We start from the raw sequence: 18,908 nt of genomic DNA on the forward strand, positions 1-18,908 counted from the left end.
TCCAGTACCCGAGGGGGCTGCAGAAAAACTGGGGAGGGGCTGTTCATAAAGACTTGTGAGCACAGGGAGAGTGGCAATGGGTGTAAACTGGAGAGGGGCAGATTTAGACTGGACATCAGAAGAATTTCTTCACCATGAGGGTGGTGAGACACTGGCCCAGGTCACCCAGGGAAGCTGTGGTTGCTCCATCCCTGGAGGGGTTCAAGGCCAGGTTGGATGGGGCTTGTAGCCTCTGATCCAGTGGGAGGTGTCCCTGCCCATGGCAGGGGGGTTGGAACTGGGTGATCTTTAAGGTTCCTTCCAGCCTAAACTATTCTATGATTCTAAGGGAGCTAAAGATAACCCTCCAATGCTCCAACGCAGAGCGAGGAGGGGATTCTGCCCCTCTGTTCCTCTCCCGTGGGTCTCCCCCTGGAGTCCTGCGTCCCTCACAGAGGAAGGAGCTGGAACGGCGTCCAGAGGAGGCCACGGAGATGATCCAAGGACTGGAGCACCTCTGCTGGGAGCACAGGCTGAGGGCTGGGAAGACCTTAGAGCAGCTTCCAGGGCTGAAAGGGGCAGCAGGTAAGCCGGGGAGGGGCTCCATCAGGGAGTGCAGGGAGAGGACGAGGGGGAATGGCTTTAAATCGCAAGCGGGGGAAGATTTAGATTGGACATTAGGAGGAAACTGTCGATACGGTGGGTGGGGAGCCCGGGCCCAGCCTGCCCCCCCGCCGCGGGGGCTCCTCAGGCCGAGCGCAGCGCGGGGCGATGGCGCCACCTGCCGGGCAGCGCCCCCTCAGCACCCCCCGACCCCCCGAGTCCCGCGTTAAACCCCCACAGGCACACGAGGGGCTGCTGCCTCCTCCCCTACAGAACTGGAATTCAGCCCCAAGGAAGCGCAAGGCAGCGCGTTACCCGCTTCAAACGCCTTACAACGAGATGAACATTCAGTTTAATCGGAAAGACCTTCAAACAAGCCGTGAGCACATCCAGCCTCCAGGTTAGCACACGCCGTGCCTGAACCAGTGCTGCACAAACACGATTATAGAGTCATAGAACCACAGAATCAACGAATAGTCAGGGTTGGAAGGGACTTTCCTGCTCTATACAATGGTTTGGGTTGGAATGGACCTTAAAGCCCATGAAGTTCCCCCCCTGGCACGGGCAGGGACACCCCACTGCATCAGGTGCCCAAAGCCCATCCGACCTGGCCTTGATATAATCGCCCCTCAAAAGGTTTTAGAAGCAAAAACAAATCTAACCCTCTTAAATTCAGAGGAATCAAGGTATTTATAGTCATCAATCCCGGCCATGCCGGCTGAGACGAGAGCAAACCTGCGTGCCAACAGCTGGGACAGCCCAAAATGTACCTGGTCAGGAGTAACGAGAACAAATCTCAGTGCTTAGACGCTGAGGACTCAACACAGTGAAATATTCTTATGGGACGGCACTGTGTGGATGCCAAAAAAATCAAAGAGTGGGCACCAGGTTGGGTTATGGAGAGTGACGAGTCTGCTGAGGCTGGGATTGCCGAGACAGATCCAGAGGGAGAGCGGAGAGGCAGCCCCTGCCCAAGCGCTGGGCAGAACCACCCTTACACAACTGCAGAAGAGCAAGGAGACGTGTCCCTCTGTCAAAAGGGGGTTCATATGTGTCTTTCAAAAGGCCTACAAGAAGCTCCAGCCTTTTTAAGAGAAATTCCCCAAAAGTTCTTCAGGGAAATGGTTTAACAATAATTAAAATAAATACATTTAAGTCCCTATTCTGGCAAATACACAGACACCTGCCCTCGCCTCCTGCTCTGTGAAGATGCCTTAGCAGGAGAGGAGCGCAGACTGCCCCACTGCCGCCTGCTAGAGGGGCACCACACCTGGCAGGGAATCACAACCGTCACCTCCTAAAGACAAGGAAGAATCTGGAAAGGGAGCATTTAATTCAGGATTTCTCCTCAGACCGGTGTATCGCTTACCTGTGGTGTCAGTCCTCACCTCCAGTTCTCTGTCCTTGAGGTCTGTCACTGGAGAGCTTGTGCTCCAGGAGGAGCACAGTCCCATCCTCTCGATATCCCAGTTTGTCTGTGTCCAGCACGGCAACGCACTGTGCTGCTGATGTGAGCTTCATCTGGTGACTACAGATGGAAATCTACTCGGTAGAAGCAAGCACAATTTAAGTACCTTTGAGAGCATTTTCTATACCTTAAACCATTTTCTACCCTGTAAAAGCACAAAAGACAGGCGTGGGAAGGTGCCTCTCACAGTCATAAAGCTTCAGAGGTGAATCATGGGGAAAACAGCTTCTGAGTTTTCTTCCAAGAACCAGGGCTTGCAGGAAAGCAAAATGAGCAGGATGGGACTAAATAAGGCACATTCTGTGGTCTCCTTTGCACCACTCGGCTTGTCCCTGTCCTCTGTTTCTGAAAGAAACCTCACTAGTATCTGATCAGTAAGGCTAGCAGATTTTAATCCATGCCTTGGCCTCTTCTCCCACCAGGAAGATCCTCACCAAACCTACAGGAACTCAATGAGAGCTTGGAGTGTCCAAGGCTGGTTTTTGGTTGCTTTAAAACTATACTAATGTACATTTTTTTTTCCTGCCAAAATTGATTATGCAGTTCTGCCTACCTTCAGGGAAATTGAAGGAATCAACACCACCTTGGAAACCTTCAAGTTGCCTCCTACATGGCTTTGGTCCCCCCTCATCTCCCCAGCTCAAGACACAGCTTCACTTTGCTCTCCAGCTGTGGGGAGTCCCCAGGACCACCAGCCCCATTCCACTGCTCGCCAAACCCCGTCCCCATCCCAGGACTCCCAGGCCCACGGTAGCACCCTCAGAAAACCCCACACCAAGCTATACTGAAGCACTTGATCCTTCCACAAGTTGCTGCTGAGGGGCAATTTCAGAGCTCCCCGCTCCGCACGTGCTGCTGGTGCCAGACCCAGACCTTCATCAAGGACGACTCCACCACCAGACAGGCCTGAACGCTTGGAAAAGCGCCTTGTGTGAACAAACATAATCCCGGAGACAGAGTTACTTCAGGCAACCGTGTTAACAACCTTCCTCTGTATTTGGACTGAGAGGGTAACTGAAAAACAAGTTATTTGTAACCCACGTTGAACACAAACAACACCACCAGTTACCAAACACCTTAGAAGTATTTTTAAAACAACTTAATATATCAATGCAAAATCTCATATTCTTGTCCAGTGCTGGGGGTCATCAGGTTGAGCTGGCCTACCACCTCACAGCGGGGACACCAGCGACACTTGGCTTCACATTAACAGTTCAGATAGAGAAGAACTCAATAACCCGCAGCACTTTATCCGCTTAATCCAAAGACAAAGCGGTGTCAGGAGGCAGGGGCATCTATCACAGCTCACCTGGCACATGCCTAGCTCCAACCAGCATGCGGGTCGCCGTTTAATGGGATTGCTTTCATTCCTCATGTAACAGCCTGTATTTTCAAAGCAGGAAAGTTATTTCCTCCCAATTTATAAAGTCAAATCTGAACAGGTACCTAAAGCCATCCAAAAAGTAGATCATCCCACCCTGAAACAATACATCGACCCTATCAGTGAACGCATGTTTTATTGAAAGTGTGGCATGAAACACTCGACTGTGAGGATAAGTTTATCAACAGCTCTTGATGGATGTGAAATTTTTGGCAAGGCTTACCAAATAATGCAATTCACAGTACATTTAATTTAGGAATGTTTGCTCACTGGTTTTTATATCAATTAAAAAAAAAAAAAAAAGGAGTTGGTGAACTTCCAAATCATAAATGATGGATTTTGGTCAATTATAAAATATTATGAATTTGCAACCTTTTTATTCTAGTACTCAAGGAACTGCCAGCTATTTAAACCGTACCTTTATCGTTATTCACAAAGTTTAACAAAAATAAATACAATTCTGAGGTTGTCTTTGGCATGTCGTAATTCAAGGCATTAAGTCTCTTTTAGCAGCACAGTGCAAAGAAAAACAACACACCATACAATGCACTACCAGATTCAGCCTTACAAGGAGAAGAGAACGTAGTACAATGCAAACTTTAATGTCAATATATACAGAGCTTTAAAGAAAACATTTGTTGTTTTTTTTTTAAAATTAAATGAAATAAATACAATATGATACAAAATCCACAATAGGCTTAGAGAAAGAAATGACAGTTATAGTATCTGATAACGGGGACCTTTTGTAGATTCTCATCTTTGAAGTACCTCAGAGAGCATGGAATTCATTGCACACTGTTTTCAATTAATGCCCTTTCGTACACTGAGATTCATAGCCGGTCAGGTGCCAGGAGAGTTTCAGCTCCAATCAGAGGATCAGTGCAAGATGCCAAAGTGCTTGGGATATTACAACACAATCACTTTGCAAACACTGCTCGTAAGCCTTATGCGCAACACAGAGACAGGAATGCTTTGCCCTGCAAAGGAGATCCGCCTCAAGCATCTTTTCAGTTCTTACATTAAAAACCCCCTCAAAACAGGATTCAATATTATTCAAACTCATTATTGGTAATAAGCTATTGCCCAAATCTTAAATTATTAAGAGACGGAATCAATTAAATATCTTTTAAAGCTTTCAAAGCAAGTTTGCTTTCACTACAAAGGGAAAACAACAGGAAAACCAGTCGCTGATTATTTTTGGGGGGACTTCTAATTACAGAAGTTATTATAATACTCAGGTCCAGTTAGCTCTACACCAAGGGTGAGGATTTTTAGAACATTTGTATCTATTCCTCTGTTCCCAAAGGAAAATGTAGCCTTACCAACAACAACATGATTTGGAGGAGTAAACCTTTTAAAACTACACTGAAGTAGGGACTAACTGTACTCAGGGTGTGCTCTGCTAAAGGGTGTTACTGCAGATGGACCGTACGGTCTGAATGACAGCGTAGGCGCGTTACCACCAGGTACCAACACACCCCCAAGGAAGGACTGGATAAATAGAGAAATTCTCTATTGTTTTGGATCGCACCGAGCTCCCATAGGATCACATCAGGACCCCATTGGCTTCAGAAGCCTTCTGAAGACTTTGACACAAAGCAAAACCTGCTCCTCCTTTCTCTCCTACAAATATTTGCACACGTTTTTCAGTCCTATCCAGAATCAAGTGCTGCAGAAGTACACAAAACCCCATGTTTGCATTTATGTTTTAGCCTAATTTCATTGACACAAAGCAGGATAACTACTACAGTGTGGCATAATTCATTAAACTCAATTCTTATGAATTATCTCAACTTTTTAATTTAACCTTTGAGGGTCGAGAGCAATATGGACACAGCATTCAGTCACCTATAATGAGCAGTTTGTAAGTGTATCACAAGTAACTGCCGGGTGCTGAAGCTTGCTGGAGGTGATGGTAACCATTGGACATACGAACACTAGCTTTGGACAATGAACTAATACATGGAAGACGGAATTCAAGCTCATTATTACTGACTTGGGTGAGGTTTTGGATGCCTTCTCTGAACACAAGGAGAACATTTAAACTATCCTACAATACAGGACAGTGCACCGAGACCAACTCCATGTTAGGCTCTTCATGTGGCCAGAGAATTTACCAGTTTTGAGCAGAATGGGAAAAATACTCAGCATGCTAATGACGGCAGTGAGACCGCACAAGCCATGAAACAGCAGCTTAAGTGATTCACCCGCAGTAATGCTCTCAGGAACGGGCCCTCTGCACTCCACATCACTGGCTGATACCGATGCCACTGTTTTTGGATACGTAACAGGAATACAACAGAGTTCCTCACTTTTGATCACAAGGATAACTGAAGATAGCGATTGTGATACCTGAGGGGTAAACAAAAAGTCAAGCACATCAGGGGCCTGGAGGAGCTCCAGCTGATGCTCTTTAGGAAGAAGCGCATCAGGCTCTGTGCACACTTAAGAACTAGCACTTATTTGTAACTGCCATTGCCAAACATTGGATTAGAAACTATTTTGCTGGCAGCAGCAGACGCCATATCCAAACCATCGAGATCATTTAAGATATTACTTACTTCACTTGAAATTCCTCTAAATACTTAAAAGACAGATCTATTTCTTTGTAATTATGAGCCTTTGTAAAAAAATTCACTCCTGCTTTTTTAAAAAATCAGTAAGATACTAAACTTGTAACTAGTTGGAAACCTTGAACTGTGTGAAGACCATAAGGAAGTGAAACAAGTTAAGCCAATCTTTCACTCCAGCCAACAGCAAGTTCAGTGTTCTTCCATATCAAACATTTAACTCGTTACTCATGAGCAGATCATGCTACTTTTTAGTATATGAACAAAAAGTGTTGTAATTGAACAAAACCTAAATTTGAGAAAAGATTGACAACTATGCAAGAAATTCCCCCCCAAAATATCATAAAGGTGATCATTTAATACCACATGGCAAGAGTAAACTGCAAGTGAGCTCTTTTGTATCCCTGTATATCCAAAATATTTAAGACTGATATGCTGAAATATTCACAGCAAGTGAACTTTCTTCCCAAACGAAAGGTTGTAACTGGCAAACCAGGACACAGATACAACAAAGGTGGTTGTGCACCTTTTCCTTGTGATAAGGCAACTTTGTAATGTTGCAGTTGCTGAAACTGTGCTTTTAGCCCAGGAGTTATGCTTGCACTAAAAATCAGTAATGATATAAAAAAAGCAGGGATAACGTTATAGATGTTTTTAAATTCTTTGCTAAGAATCAGAATATCCACCTTGTTCATGTACTTTTCCTCTCACCACCTTTGTTTTGCACACGGAGAAGAACTGAAGTACCTTCAGTGGCTCACAACTGCTTTTGTGCAAAATGCTTTTAAGGTGCTTATAATGTGGTGCTTCTAAGCAAGCTAAAAGAAAATACCAATATCAACACTGTTAAATGATTCATGAATTAAACCATTAAAGACCAGCTGCTACCTTTCGGGAAAGCTAAAGACAATTCAAGTTTGACATTTTAGTTGTATTTCATGCCTTGCATTACCCACTATCCCCAACACAGCTTTTACTGGTATATTTCAACCCACATTATGCCTTGACCTTGGGCTAAAGGGTGGCTTTATTCCCACCGTTTGCTTCTCAGAGTGAATTCAAATTCTTCTGGCAGTCACCTGTAAATTTACATTAAATTATACTGATAAACCATAGACGAGGTTTACAGACATTCTCACTGGCAGAGGTCTTCAATGAAGAAAAGAAGGATGAAACAGCTGCATAAGGGGCAGATTTTGTACTAAACAATAAGCTTTCCAGGAAGCAGTTGTACTCTTTGATCAGCTTTCAAGCATTTCGAACAGGCACCTCAAAACTAGGCACAAATGGCCCCTACAGCTTCCAGCATCTACCAAACACTCAAGAAATTTAGTATGGGGTATGTTCTGCGTGATACAAATCGCACACCTATGTTTGCTATATTCATTAAGTCTCAAATCTACATATATCCATACCTAACTATTTGGCCAGATCATTTCCATCTTCCCTCACCACAATAAAAGAAAGCAGCTTATCTAACAGCACTTTCAATGCCACCAAGTCCTTCACAGGTATAAGCAAAACCCAGCCAGCGCCCTCTGCCCTTTCAGATCCGAGTCACCTCTGCCACTCTTGGCAGCTGGGCCAGAATTCTCCTGCAAGTTTATTTTCCTGTCTCAAAACGCCGAGCTCTGCAGTCTCTGGTTTCTTGTGCTGGGCAGCCAAAGGTATGCGAAACGGAATTCAGTGATGGCAAATCAGTCTGAACCACATTCCACTTCCGTTACTTGAATTCTCTTAACTTTTCACAGCCTAACTGCTCATCACTAAAACATTTTAAAACGCTTCACATCCTACTACGACAGTACAACTGTGTAGTAGTGTCTACAACTTTTAAGCTCATCATCTCTGAACGTGTTAGTTCGCAGTCTACTAGCAGCTACTGCCAGTTTTGAATCAGAAAAACCCAGGACAATTCTGGCCCTGAAACTAATTCCCTCTCCACCACAGCATGCAGAAGTAGCTGAAGTCCTACCAAGAAGACAGAGAGGGCGACTGGGTGCTGTTGACAGAGTATTGTCAGGAACTTGTCCAAAACTCTGAAATTTCCTAGTCAGAATTCCCTTATGTGGGCTCACTGCAAGGTGTATTTATTTATTTTCCCAAGCTACCCCTACCGTTAGGAAAACAGAATTTTGCATTTATGTTCTGTAATATTTGTAAATGTGGCAAAAGAATTAGATAGAAGCAACATTCTATAAAAAATCAAATAAATAAAAACTAAAATCCACATGCCAAGTTTGTTATAAAAGTGTCAGTTTGTCTTATATGTCAAACAAACCTAAGATTGGGTATATTCAGTGGAAATGACTGCCAAGGAAACAGTAACACAGTCATTATACAAATGGATGGACAATATAAATAAAAAACCATTTTGGACTGCATAATGTTGTCTTAAAGTGATACCAATGTTACTTAGATACTTAATTTTGACAGTTTAGACACTCACTTTCTCCAGCTCAGTGCAGGACACAACACTCTTTGTGGTAACAACTAGAAACATTCTTTTTCTCGCAAGAAGCCATGTGTTAATCAGCGTTTCTTTTGGGTCAAATTAAGTTTAAGGGTAAAGTGCAGAATCTTACACTCCCCTCTTGTTTGCATTTTCAGACTGGCACCATGCAAATGCAGACTTTCCAAATTAACACTAACGCATTTAACACTGGCACGACATAAGTCAGCTTTTCATAACCGTAATGAACAAGTTAAATGAATTCAGTTGAATGCATTAAGTGCCTAATTACAAAATGAAGAATTTGTCCCTCACAACTGGGTCTAAAGGTGTGGAGAAAAGTAAACTCACACTGACACTTTCTGTACAACTTGGTCACTGGCAACGGTCCCCTAAACCAGTTTCTGAATGAACTCAGCAAAAACTATACAGAATGTGAAATAATATTTGCAACAGATCTCTTAAAGGACAGTGTAGAGAAATTCATTATGGTGTACCCGGTTTTTAAATTAATTTAACAGATATGGCCTGTAAAACAACACAGTATGAACCTGTGGATTTGTTGTTTTTGTGTTTTTTTTTTTTTTCTTTTTAAAAAAGGACTTTTACAGAATTCAAGTAGTGTAGCAGGAAACCATAGATGCCTTTTGATCACAGGTCAGGCAAAACAGAGCCACTTATTGGATTTTCCCCTTGCTTCGGTTTGCTAAGGTATCCCAGTGGATCTATAAGTCTGTTGATGTCAGCTTTTTCATGCTCCGTCGCTGAGCTAAACTTGAGGCTGCAACAGGCTCTAACACTGGCTGAAATGTCTTGTGATTCAGTGCAGAATATGTAGCAGCCATGGCTCCCTAGAGAACAATGAAATATATAAGAGGCTGTAAAGGTCATCTTTATCAGAAAATAAAACAAACAAATATTAAATTCTTAATTAACTCTATGAAAAACAAAACTCAGAATTTATGGCAGGTCATGCACATTCTCTAAGGTTCATTTGAAAAAAACCAGTTATTGCAGAATCCTTCAGGTTTCTAAGCACTGGTATCCTACAGTTTCTTTCCCGTCTATTTCTCCTACACACCCCAGATGTAGGACTAACATTTTAATGTGGGTCAGAATTCGCATCTTCCAAGCAACATTAGCATCACTATATCAAACGCAGCCACTTCAGTGGCTATTCAGGTCCTGACTTTTGAAGGCAACACAAGTAAGACTGGCTATCTCAGATCCTTAGCTCTGAATCCAGCCAAACTAAGTAATGTATGTTGTCCGCATACAGTAGAATATTTGTGTCACAAGTCAGAAACAAAGGTACCAAACAGATAAAATTCCTGCAGAAAAACTGCAGTGTAAGTTTATTAATTTATGTCAGGAAAGCACAATATGAGCCAGTCAGAAACAAATCCCCAAAGATATCTTGAATAAGAATGCTAGGAGACCTGTGGAAGGCTCAGTCCCAGATAACTGTCTTATCAGGTTCCTCTACGGTCAAAGCTACATTAATTTTTGAAACAGAACACCCAGAAAAATATCTTCCTTTACACACAGGTTAAAAAACATTAGTTTGTTAATAGTTTCTTTGCTTACGTCACTTAAATGTGTATGTTTTAGGGAAAACAAAATTGATTTCTAAAGAAAAAAAATAAGAGTTCTGTCTGTAGCTCTAAATTCACTACGCATCCACCAGCTCACGCAATACGCAGCCTTCGGGTTGTTTTACCTTTACTAGATGTGGTGCATCTTGCCTGTTCAGTTGATAATGTGGCAGCTGGTCCCTACAGGCTATCCACGAATGTTTCAATACTTGCTCTGCCGTATACCGCTGATGTGGATCTACGTGAAGCATATGTGATAGCAAGTCCTAGATAAAAATCACAAACACACATACTAGTCAGTTAAGATAATCTTACACAGATTTTAAAGCATTAATTATGGCACCAGTGAAAAAATACTCAGTGCGGCAGGGATCAGCACAATGCAAACACACACAAAAATCAGCAGACAAATTGGATCATTCTGTGCCTTGACACCGCTGAAGCCTGAAAACAATGTGTTGTACTATTTAATCAGTTTAACAGAGCGAGCCTTTATTGTAAAGAAACTTACTGCTCTTTGTGTGTTTCATATTTCAGTTTGTTTATTACTAAAATAACCTTTAAAGGACTAGAAATCCCATTGAAATTGAGCAGGCAGATTTTTCTGGAAGAAAGCTATTATTTGCAAACATCCCCCCTCATTCATACCACACACTTGGGGTCTGCTGACTACATATCACAATTTAATTCATATACAGTGACACACTTTCAAAGATTTTTTCCTTCAAGGAGCTGTTGGAACAGGCCCAGAGGAGGCCATGGAGATGATCAGAGGGCTGAAGCACCTCCCGTATGAGGACAGGCTGGGAGAGTAGGGGTAGTTCAGCCTGGAGAAGAGAAGGCTCTGCATAGACCTTAGAGCAGCTTCCATGAAAGGTGAGGAGGGACTTCTTACAAGGGCAGGTAGTGATAAGGCGAGGGGAAATGGCTTTAAATCAGGAGGGGGAAGATTTAGATTAGACATTACGAAGAAACTGTTAACAACGAGGGTGGGGAGGCCCTGGCCCAGGTTGCCCAGAGCAGTGTTGGCTGCCCCATCCCTGGAAATGTTCAAGGCCAGGTTGGATGGGGCTTGGAGCCCCTGATCCAGTGGGAGGTGTCCCTGCCCATGGGACAAACCATTCTATGATTCTACATAAAGAGTAAAGCCAACTGAAATGGACACTTGGTTTTGCCTGTTCAGAAGCACTAATTACAGCGCTGGTCAAAAGAAGAGCTGGGAGGGAAGGGCACAGAACAGACGGAATAGCTTGAAAGAAAACAAAACAGGAACAAGCTGACAGAATGTTCCCTTTGTTTTAGGTACAAAATGTTAAGCATTCTTAAATATAAAGAAATGAATTACTTGCGCTGAAACACCATCAGCCAACAAGTATTCTGAATCACTCCTACTGAAATGAACAAATAGCGCAGTGCCAAAGGATCAGGACAAGACAGTATTAATGCCAAGCTTTATAAAAGGTAACAGTGGTGACTAAGATGGAGAAGTGGGCTAACTAGAGCCATACAACATCCAGCAAGGACAAATGTAAAGTCCCGTGCTTGGACAAAGAAAAAAATGTTGCCAGGTACAGGCTGGGGACCAGCTTTGCTGAGAAGGACCGGCAGCTTTTGGTGGCAGACAGCAAACCGAACCTGATCTACCAGTGTGACCTGGCATCCGAGGAGGCCGAGAGCTTCCTAGGCCAAAGCACAGCAAGTAGCCTGCAGGAAGGAACTGCATTCCTTTAGTCAGCATGGCCAAAGGAACGGAGACAAAGTAAAACACAAGATGTTCTGGCTTAAAATTTGGAAAAGCTTTTATCTCATGAACAGGACTCAAGCAGTGGAAAAGGCTGCCCAGGCAAACTGTTTGGTCTCCACTCTTGGAGGTTTCCAAAATCAGACTGAATAAAGCCTTGAGCTACCCGGTCAGACCTCACAGATGACCCTGGTTTGAACAGGAAGCTGGGCCAGACGACCTTCACTGCAATAAAGTCTACCGGTGATAACAGCAAACTACTGTATTACACTGGTCTATGTGATAAAGTTCAGTACATGTTTATTTGAATTCTACAAAAGCATAAAAACAAAGCCAAAACACATTTACACCTTTGCTGCATCTGAAACAGTGTCCCAGTTGCCTCCACTTAAAGAGAATTTTCCACTGCCTATCCGTACCAGGATCTCCTCTGGAGTATCATTAGGACCATTGGCAAACGGAGTATAGCTGTGGATAGAAGAAAAACAATCAAAATCCCTCATTATAGGTAATAAGCTGCAAGAAATTGGTAAAGTCTCATGAATCATTCTGAGTAGGTATCCCGCTGCTGACAGAAACACACAATATACTGTTCAGTATTGCTTCGAAATGGCATTATTTTCTTTTCCCCATAACTGTAGTTAATCACACAGACTAAATGGAAATGCAGACTAAAAACATGTCTTCAGTTAATATCTTCATCATGTATTCTAATCAGTGCAGACTTTCAAGTTAAATAGAAGTGACTCAAACACAAATTATGCCAGATTACCAGAGCACGTCATGTAATCCAAGTCTGGAACAACACCCAAACAGAACGGCCCAGTATAGCTGGAGTAATATTGTGTTTAGAGTAGGTGCATTCAATTGGACAGAGAATGAGCACAATGCAGACGCATCTATCATTTGAGGAAAAGCTACAAAAACATTTTCAGGACAGCTATTTTTACTTAACATGAGTTTGGGAGGCTTAAGCAATAAGGTCATTGGTTTTGGAGGCTTATAAAAATTTCCTGTAAATTTGTCTTACTTTCTACAAATCCTACTGCAAAGAACTTGGAGAATGGAGCCAGCAAATCTAAAAACCAATCTGAAGCATTTGTGTACCCCTTCTAACCATGTCAAGGGTATTACGATGTTCTGGCTTCTCCTATGGTTGTACGCTAGTACCAAGTTAGCTGTAACTATAAACCCCAATCTTATTAAGCAGTCACACAATAACACACCTTAGATTTCAAATTAGCTCGCAAACTATAATAATTAAGCTTAATGCATTCTGTCTTGGTACTCTGAAAGCTCTGTGTAGAAGAAACATCAACCAGCACCATCAGCCAGTTAGTTCTAGTCTTTCAGTTGATGAACTTAAGAGTAAGAATAAAATGGAAAGATAGGAATCCAAGCTGGGCCATTCCTCGCCTGTACTTCTGACCGGCCATACCTTTTGTCCAGACAATGTTTCTCTAGTGTGCAGGCAGTATACTGCCCAAAAACTGTTTACCTGCACTCAAATCAAACAGCAAGCTGAGTTTTGATGACAGAACTGTAGCGGTGGTGGTGATTTTTTTTGGAGACAAAAGGTAGACTACAAGAATACTAAGATAGGGAGGATAAGAGGCAGAAAGGAGAAGGAAGAAAATCACCACATATTTTCACAGAGTAAATTCTCTCCTAGACACTGGGGAGAGTCATGCACTACAGAAGAGACAAGTCTTGAACCTACCTGTAGGATAAACCCAGTTTATGTACACATTCATAAACTCATAGCTCTCTGTTTCACTTCATTGTCTGTCATTCCACATTCAAATGAGGTAATATCTTATAGCTTTAATGAACGCTGGAATTTTAGGTACGCAGGAAAGCTAAGGAATTTTTCTTACCCTGCCAGCATTGTGTAAAGAAGAACACCCAAGCTCCAGATGTCACAAGCAGCATCATACCCCTGTCTCATAAGAACCTAGAAAACAAAAGTGTTAAGGATTTTTCGTATGTAAGAACTCACTCCAAACCAACACCACTACACAGCCTGGAAAATCCCAGGATCATTTTGGAGGCTGGATTCTTTATTTTTCAATATACAAGCTACTGTAACTATCGACAATATTTCTTGCTTCCGGAACATTATCTCTCAAGTTTCTCAACAGGCTTACATCTTACTTTTGAGAGTCGATTCTGCTATTTTTAAAGCAGGTTTATTACAACCATACGCACCACTGTTTAGCAAGTATGTGTAATTGGTTTGAAGAAAAACTAGCATCATTTTTGTAAGCACTACTAGAAAATTTAAGTACTTGATACACGAAAAACAGCACAGAGAGAACACATGGTAGTTTAAGATACCTCTGGTGCCACAAAATTCGCAGTGTAGCACGGAGTTAGAAGGAGTCCATTTTCTCCTCGAAGTTGTTTTGCAAATCCAAAATCACAGATCCTGATAGAATCAGCATTATTTGAATCATCCATATATAAAATATTACTAGGTTTAAGGTCTCGATGCACTACCTTTAAAGAGAGAAATTTTAAAAACTATCATTTAGAATTTGCATGTACATTTGTTTGTATGTAATTCGCCATTTGTAAAAAACATTTCACAGTTTAATTTACCTATTAGCAGTTCTAGACAATTAGATAACTTTCACGTAGCAAAAGAAACTCTGGTTCAAGTAATGTCATAGAATCATGGAGTGGTTTGGGTTGGAAGGAATCTCAAAGCCCATCCAGTTCCACCCTGCGCCACGGGCAGGGACACCTCCCTCTGGATCAGGGGCTCCAAGCCCCATCCAACCTGGCCTTGAACACCTCCAGGGTGTTCTCTGTGCAACCTCTGCCAGTGTCTCACCATCCTCACCATGAAGAATTTCTTCCTAATGTCTAATCTAAATCTTCTCACTTTCAATTTAAAGCCATTCCCCCTCATCCTGCCCCTGCGCTCCTTGATAAAAAGCCCCTCCGCACCTTCCCTGTGGCCACTTTCAGTACTGGAGGGCTGCTCTAAGGTCACTCCACCTTTGTCACAAAACTCTCAGAAATAGTCTTCCCTTCTGCCACAAAAACAAGCTAACCAGAGCACGTAACAACAGGCGTTTGTTAATTTTAAGCAGTGTGAAAGCAGCTATGCCACAGAAGAGATTACTCACTCCTTGGCAGTGCAGGTAGTCCACAGTCTTTGTTATTGTGTATAAAACAGCGCTGGCCTCTCGTTCTGAGAAGAACTTCTGTCTGAGAATTCGATCAAGCAGCTCTCCTCCTTTCATCAGTTCAGTGACAAGGTATATGAATCTACCATCATCATATACCTGACGAGAAGATTAACAAGTGTATACACATGTATTAAAAAAGATAATCTGTAATTACACATCCTGACAAATGTGAAAAAACAGACTAGACTGATCACCTATTCACACATGAACATAAAGCACAAACAGCAGGGACTGAAAAATTTAATTCTGCAACTGAGAAGCTTTAAAGCATGAAATATAAGAAAGCTTATGGGTCACTTAAGTGACTTAATGGGTGAATTAAGTTTTTCACTTTAGAAACTTCTGTTGTAAGAGCAGAGTAGCCCTACCACTCCTGTTGCTCTTCCCCTCCATGCACCGTTCGTATCTGCTGGCACTTTTCATATGGAGGACAACAGGCAACTGCTTTTTCAGATTCAGCTTACCAACACATCAGCTACTCATTTGAAATAATAAGAAATATGTCATTTCTCACCTTTACATTATTTCTCACTTCAAGTTCACTAAACACCATTTAGGAAAAAATAGTATCAGGACAACGTCATAGTTTGAAATACTCAACACTACTATCTATGCTGTTTTCCTATTATATTTTACTATGTAAAGAAACGCAATGAATTCCAATAAACTCCCTATGTCTATATTTATTATTGGCTACTCTGTAAAAAGATGTAGCGGAGAAAGAGGTACATACATCCTTCAAAGTAATAATATTGGGGTGTTGTCCATAACGCATGAGGATCTCAATTTCTTCTGAGGGATCCCTCTTACTTTTATCAATTATCTGTAAAATACAGCAACAGGAGAAACAACTTGGCTAAAAAAGTCATTAAATAAAGATTTATTTTTTTTAATTAATAGTCTCATTTCAACAACAGAATATAGAAATTTCGAGAGTTCATTATTTCTTACTAATCATTCTTGCAGCTCCACATCCCACCGTTTATTTCTTGCTCTATCCTTGTTACCAGTTAAAACTGTATCATTAATGCAGTCTATCCTGCTCCCATAGACAAGGAGCACAATGGACTGCCTGAAGCATCACTGCCTCCCTGCAGCCCAGTTCCACCCTTGTGGACCTTATTTTATTTCAGGTGCGCTCATCATTGTGCCATATTTTTCTAATTGCAAAGCCAGTTCTTCAAGGCCATAATTTTAGCCACAAAAAGAAGAGCTACAGAAGCTAATACACAAATTAACCAACTGAAGGAAACACTGTTTTTCATTTCACAGTATATAAACAGCTAAAGCAACTAGAAAATTCATGCATTTAAATTTACAATTCTAATACACAATAACTTCAGAGCTGTCACAGTGAAATTTGTTCCCAGTACCTTAACAGCAAACTCCATATTTGTAGCTATGTGTATACATCGCTTGCACACGGAGTAGGAACCAACGCCGATGTCTTCCTTCAGCTCGTACACATCAGTAAACTGGGCGCTGTTCCCGTGAAGCTGCTTTAAAAAGAAACATATACAAGCTGTCATCTAACACAAGACGCTCTTCGCCATAATACCGTTTTCACCAGCAAAAATTTCTCCTGCTTGTCCATGCTTTCTCTTTTGAACTCTGCCTCCAGAAAAACAGCATCTCACTTCTTAAAATTTAAAGACATCCCACAAGCATTTTAATTACACACATTTTATAATCTCCTCAGCCAAAACAGAACTGACTGTAAGCACTAAATATTGGTTAATCTATGCCTCGCCAGAAAAGTTTCCCCTAAAAATGAAGAGTTACCTGTACTATTGGCAGTATATTGGTGAGGGGGGATATTTTATGGTCTTCTACAGTAGTAGTTGCAACAAAACTAAATCCTTTGAAGAGCTGATGCGCGTTTGCACTCGGTGGGACTCCCGGAGAATCTAGTGGCATACACGTTTGATTAGTACAGCTACATCTTAACAAGACTGTTCTTTAACGTTCAGGAGAGATACGCGGGAAGAAATAATTTGAGGTAAAGAAAGAAAACAAGGACAATGCCAGATGTTGAATAAAACTTCTAGTCAGTTATCTGTCTTCTCTTATTTCATAACACACAAAGCAAGCATTCCTGGGCTTTATCTAAAACTGCAAAACACTGCAGGAACAAATGGATGAATATACATTTTCAGGAAGACGTTTACTGAAATGCAACTCTACTTATGAGAAAGAAATGAAGATCACAGTCTTATATTCAAGGATTGTATCACAAACCAGAGCAGACTTTGCTACTTCAGTGGTGTATGTGCTGCTGGCAAGGCAGAACTGAGGCAAAATGAGAATATTCCGTTAGCAATATTACTGAGTAATTAGAAACAAATTTTACTCAGATTATATTAAGTGCTCCTCTGAATCTGCTGTTTGAAATTGCACAGTAAGCCCAGCCTGATAACTCTGTGTAGACTGTTCGAACCACAGGCATTCTCCAAACACACAACAAAGGGGTTTGAAAATTGGATGCAGCAGTAAAGACAAAAAATCACAAACGAAAACCTGAAGTGAAACTAGAAGCATATGAAACAATAAGTGTCTGCACTTCCTGTCTTTGTTTCCAAGTTCAGTTACTTGGAAGTTCTGGTAGTGCAATAATCTAAGGAGTCTTTTAAAGCTGCTTGGGACTATCTGAGATGCTTTGCGAGTGACCCAGCAGTATAAGTTCTCAGTGCACTGAACATTTTCCCCACCCTTCTCTAAATTGAATCACCGTTCTCTCAAGAGTAAAGTCACATCCAGCATGGGTAGCAAGGGGAACAGCTCAATGAAAAAGTTACTATAATGCTAGTTCAAAGATTTAATTTTAATAATTATAATAATGACCAGGCTCAAGAAAGTTTCTTAAAGCAAGTCTACTGATCCTAAAAATAATCACTGCTGGAATCAAATTTAGTTTGCTTTTAGTATTAAATACTTCCCCCCCCAAAATACTGCATGTCTGACTTTAAACTATAATTAGCAACCATAATCCAGCTGTTAATAATCTTTTTTTCCTCAATGAGTCAAAGTTTAGTAGAGTACTTCAAAGAACAGGAACCCACTGAGGAGAACACACTCCTTTAAAGTGCTGGAACCCTGTTGCACCCTTTCCTTTTAGTTTTGTCACTGGCTTTTTCTCCAGGCAGGCCTGTTGGTGTAACATGGATTTGACTCTTCTTGTCCCACAGACCTCACCAATTTATAATCATTCACAATTACCTTTTGGTGTTTTTGCTGTGAATTCTGGATCAAAACAAAAGGTATCTTCTGGCTTTCCAGAAGCAGGTTTAAAAGGGGGTTGAATTTCTCTTCTGAACAGTTTCTGAAATAGAAGGACAAAATCATATAATTAAGAGTGAATGAAACTTACGTAACGTAATTTTGCCAAGATAAGGGGAAAGCAACTCAAATATTATTGTTGTATTAAAAGAGTTTTCTGAAAGAGTGATTAATATATAGCAAGTAAAAACCACAAATACACATGGAGAAACTCTATGGCAGACGTTGCACAAACAACTCGAAAACCACCGTCTCAAAAGTAAAAATAAGAGATAAAGAGAAGGATAATGACAACAGGGTTTAGAGAAACAGTCGAGCACAGTACTGGCTGGCATTGCAGGTAGTCCTGTAGGCACATTTGTTGTGTCTACCCCTCTGTAGGCATTATAGCGAGGGAGTACTTTCAGAACGAATTTACTTGATATAGGGCATCTTGGGCTCGAGAATGTTTCTGGAAAACGCATCTCAAAAGATTAGAGAGCGGCAGAGGAACAGCATAAAGGTGCTTGTTCAAAAGTTAAGCAAGTAATCCTGAACTCGGACAGACTTCTGATCATCCCAGAGCACTCCAGTCCAATACTTCGACTGTGAAAGGAATAGGACTGATAAAACAGGAATGTGCTGTGGCTAACCAGAGAGAAGTCAG

At 41.6% G+C, this 18,908-nt stretch overlaps 1 protein-coding gene across 2 annotated transcripts in view; it reads right to left on the reverse strand.

Moving 5' to 3' along the window:
* Positions 1 to 3,114: 3,114 nt before the first annotated feature.
* The window catches only part of RPS6KA6 (ribosomal protein S6 kinase A6), a 43,614-nt gene continuing 27,820 nt past the window's right edge, over positions 3,115 to 18,908 (reverse strand). Inside the window, exons 13-22 of one of the 2 annotated variants that reach the window (XM_054075467.1) lie at positions 18,203 to 18,305; positions 16,769 to 16,893; positions 16,360 to 16,482; positions 15,720 to 15,809; positions 14,924 to 15,082; positions 14,127 to 14,288; positions 13,667 to 13,743; positions 12,140 to 12,257; positions 10,174 to 10,314; positions 3,115 to 9,304 (exon numbers count right to left, since the gene is read on the reverse strand). In XM_054075467.1, the coding sequence (XP_053931442.1) occupies positions 9,179 to 9,304; positions 10,174 to 10,314; positions 12,140 to 12,257; positions 13,667 to 13,743; positions 14,127 to 14,288; positions 14,924 to 15,082; positions 15,720 to 15,809; positions 16,360 to 16,482; positions 16,769 to 16,893; positions 18,203 to 18,305 (1,224 nt within the window). In that variant the 3' untranslated portion in view covers positions 3,115 to 9,178. Of the gene's footprint in view, positions 9,305 to 10,173; positions 10,315 to 12,139; positions 12,258 to 13,666; positions 13,744 to 14,126; positions 14,289 to 14,923; positions 15,083 to 15,719; positions 15,810 to 16,359; positions 16,486 to 16,768; positions 16,894 to 18,202; positions 18,306 to 18,908 lie in introns of both variants that reach the window. The other variant, XM_009555259.2, reaches the window with a different exon arrangement.

Source organism: Cuculus canorus, chromosome 10 (assembly GCF_017976375.1).
Source record: "Cuculus canorus isolate bCucCan1 chromosome 10, bCucCan1.pri, whole genome shotgun sequence".
In the NCBI taxonomy this organism is placed as follows: domain Eukaryota; kingdom Metazoa; phylum Chordata; class Aves; order Cuculiformes; family Cuculidae; genus Cuculus; species Cuculus canorus.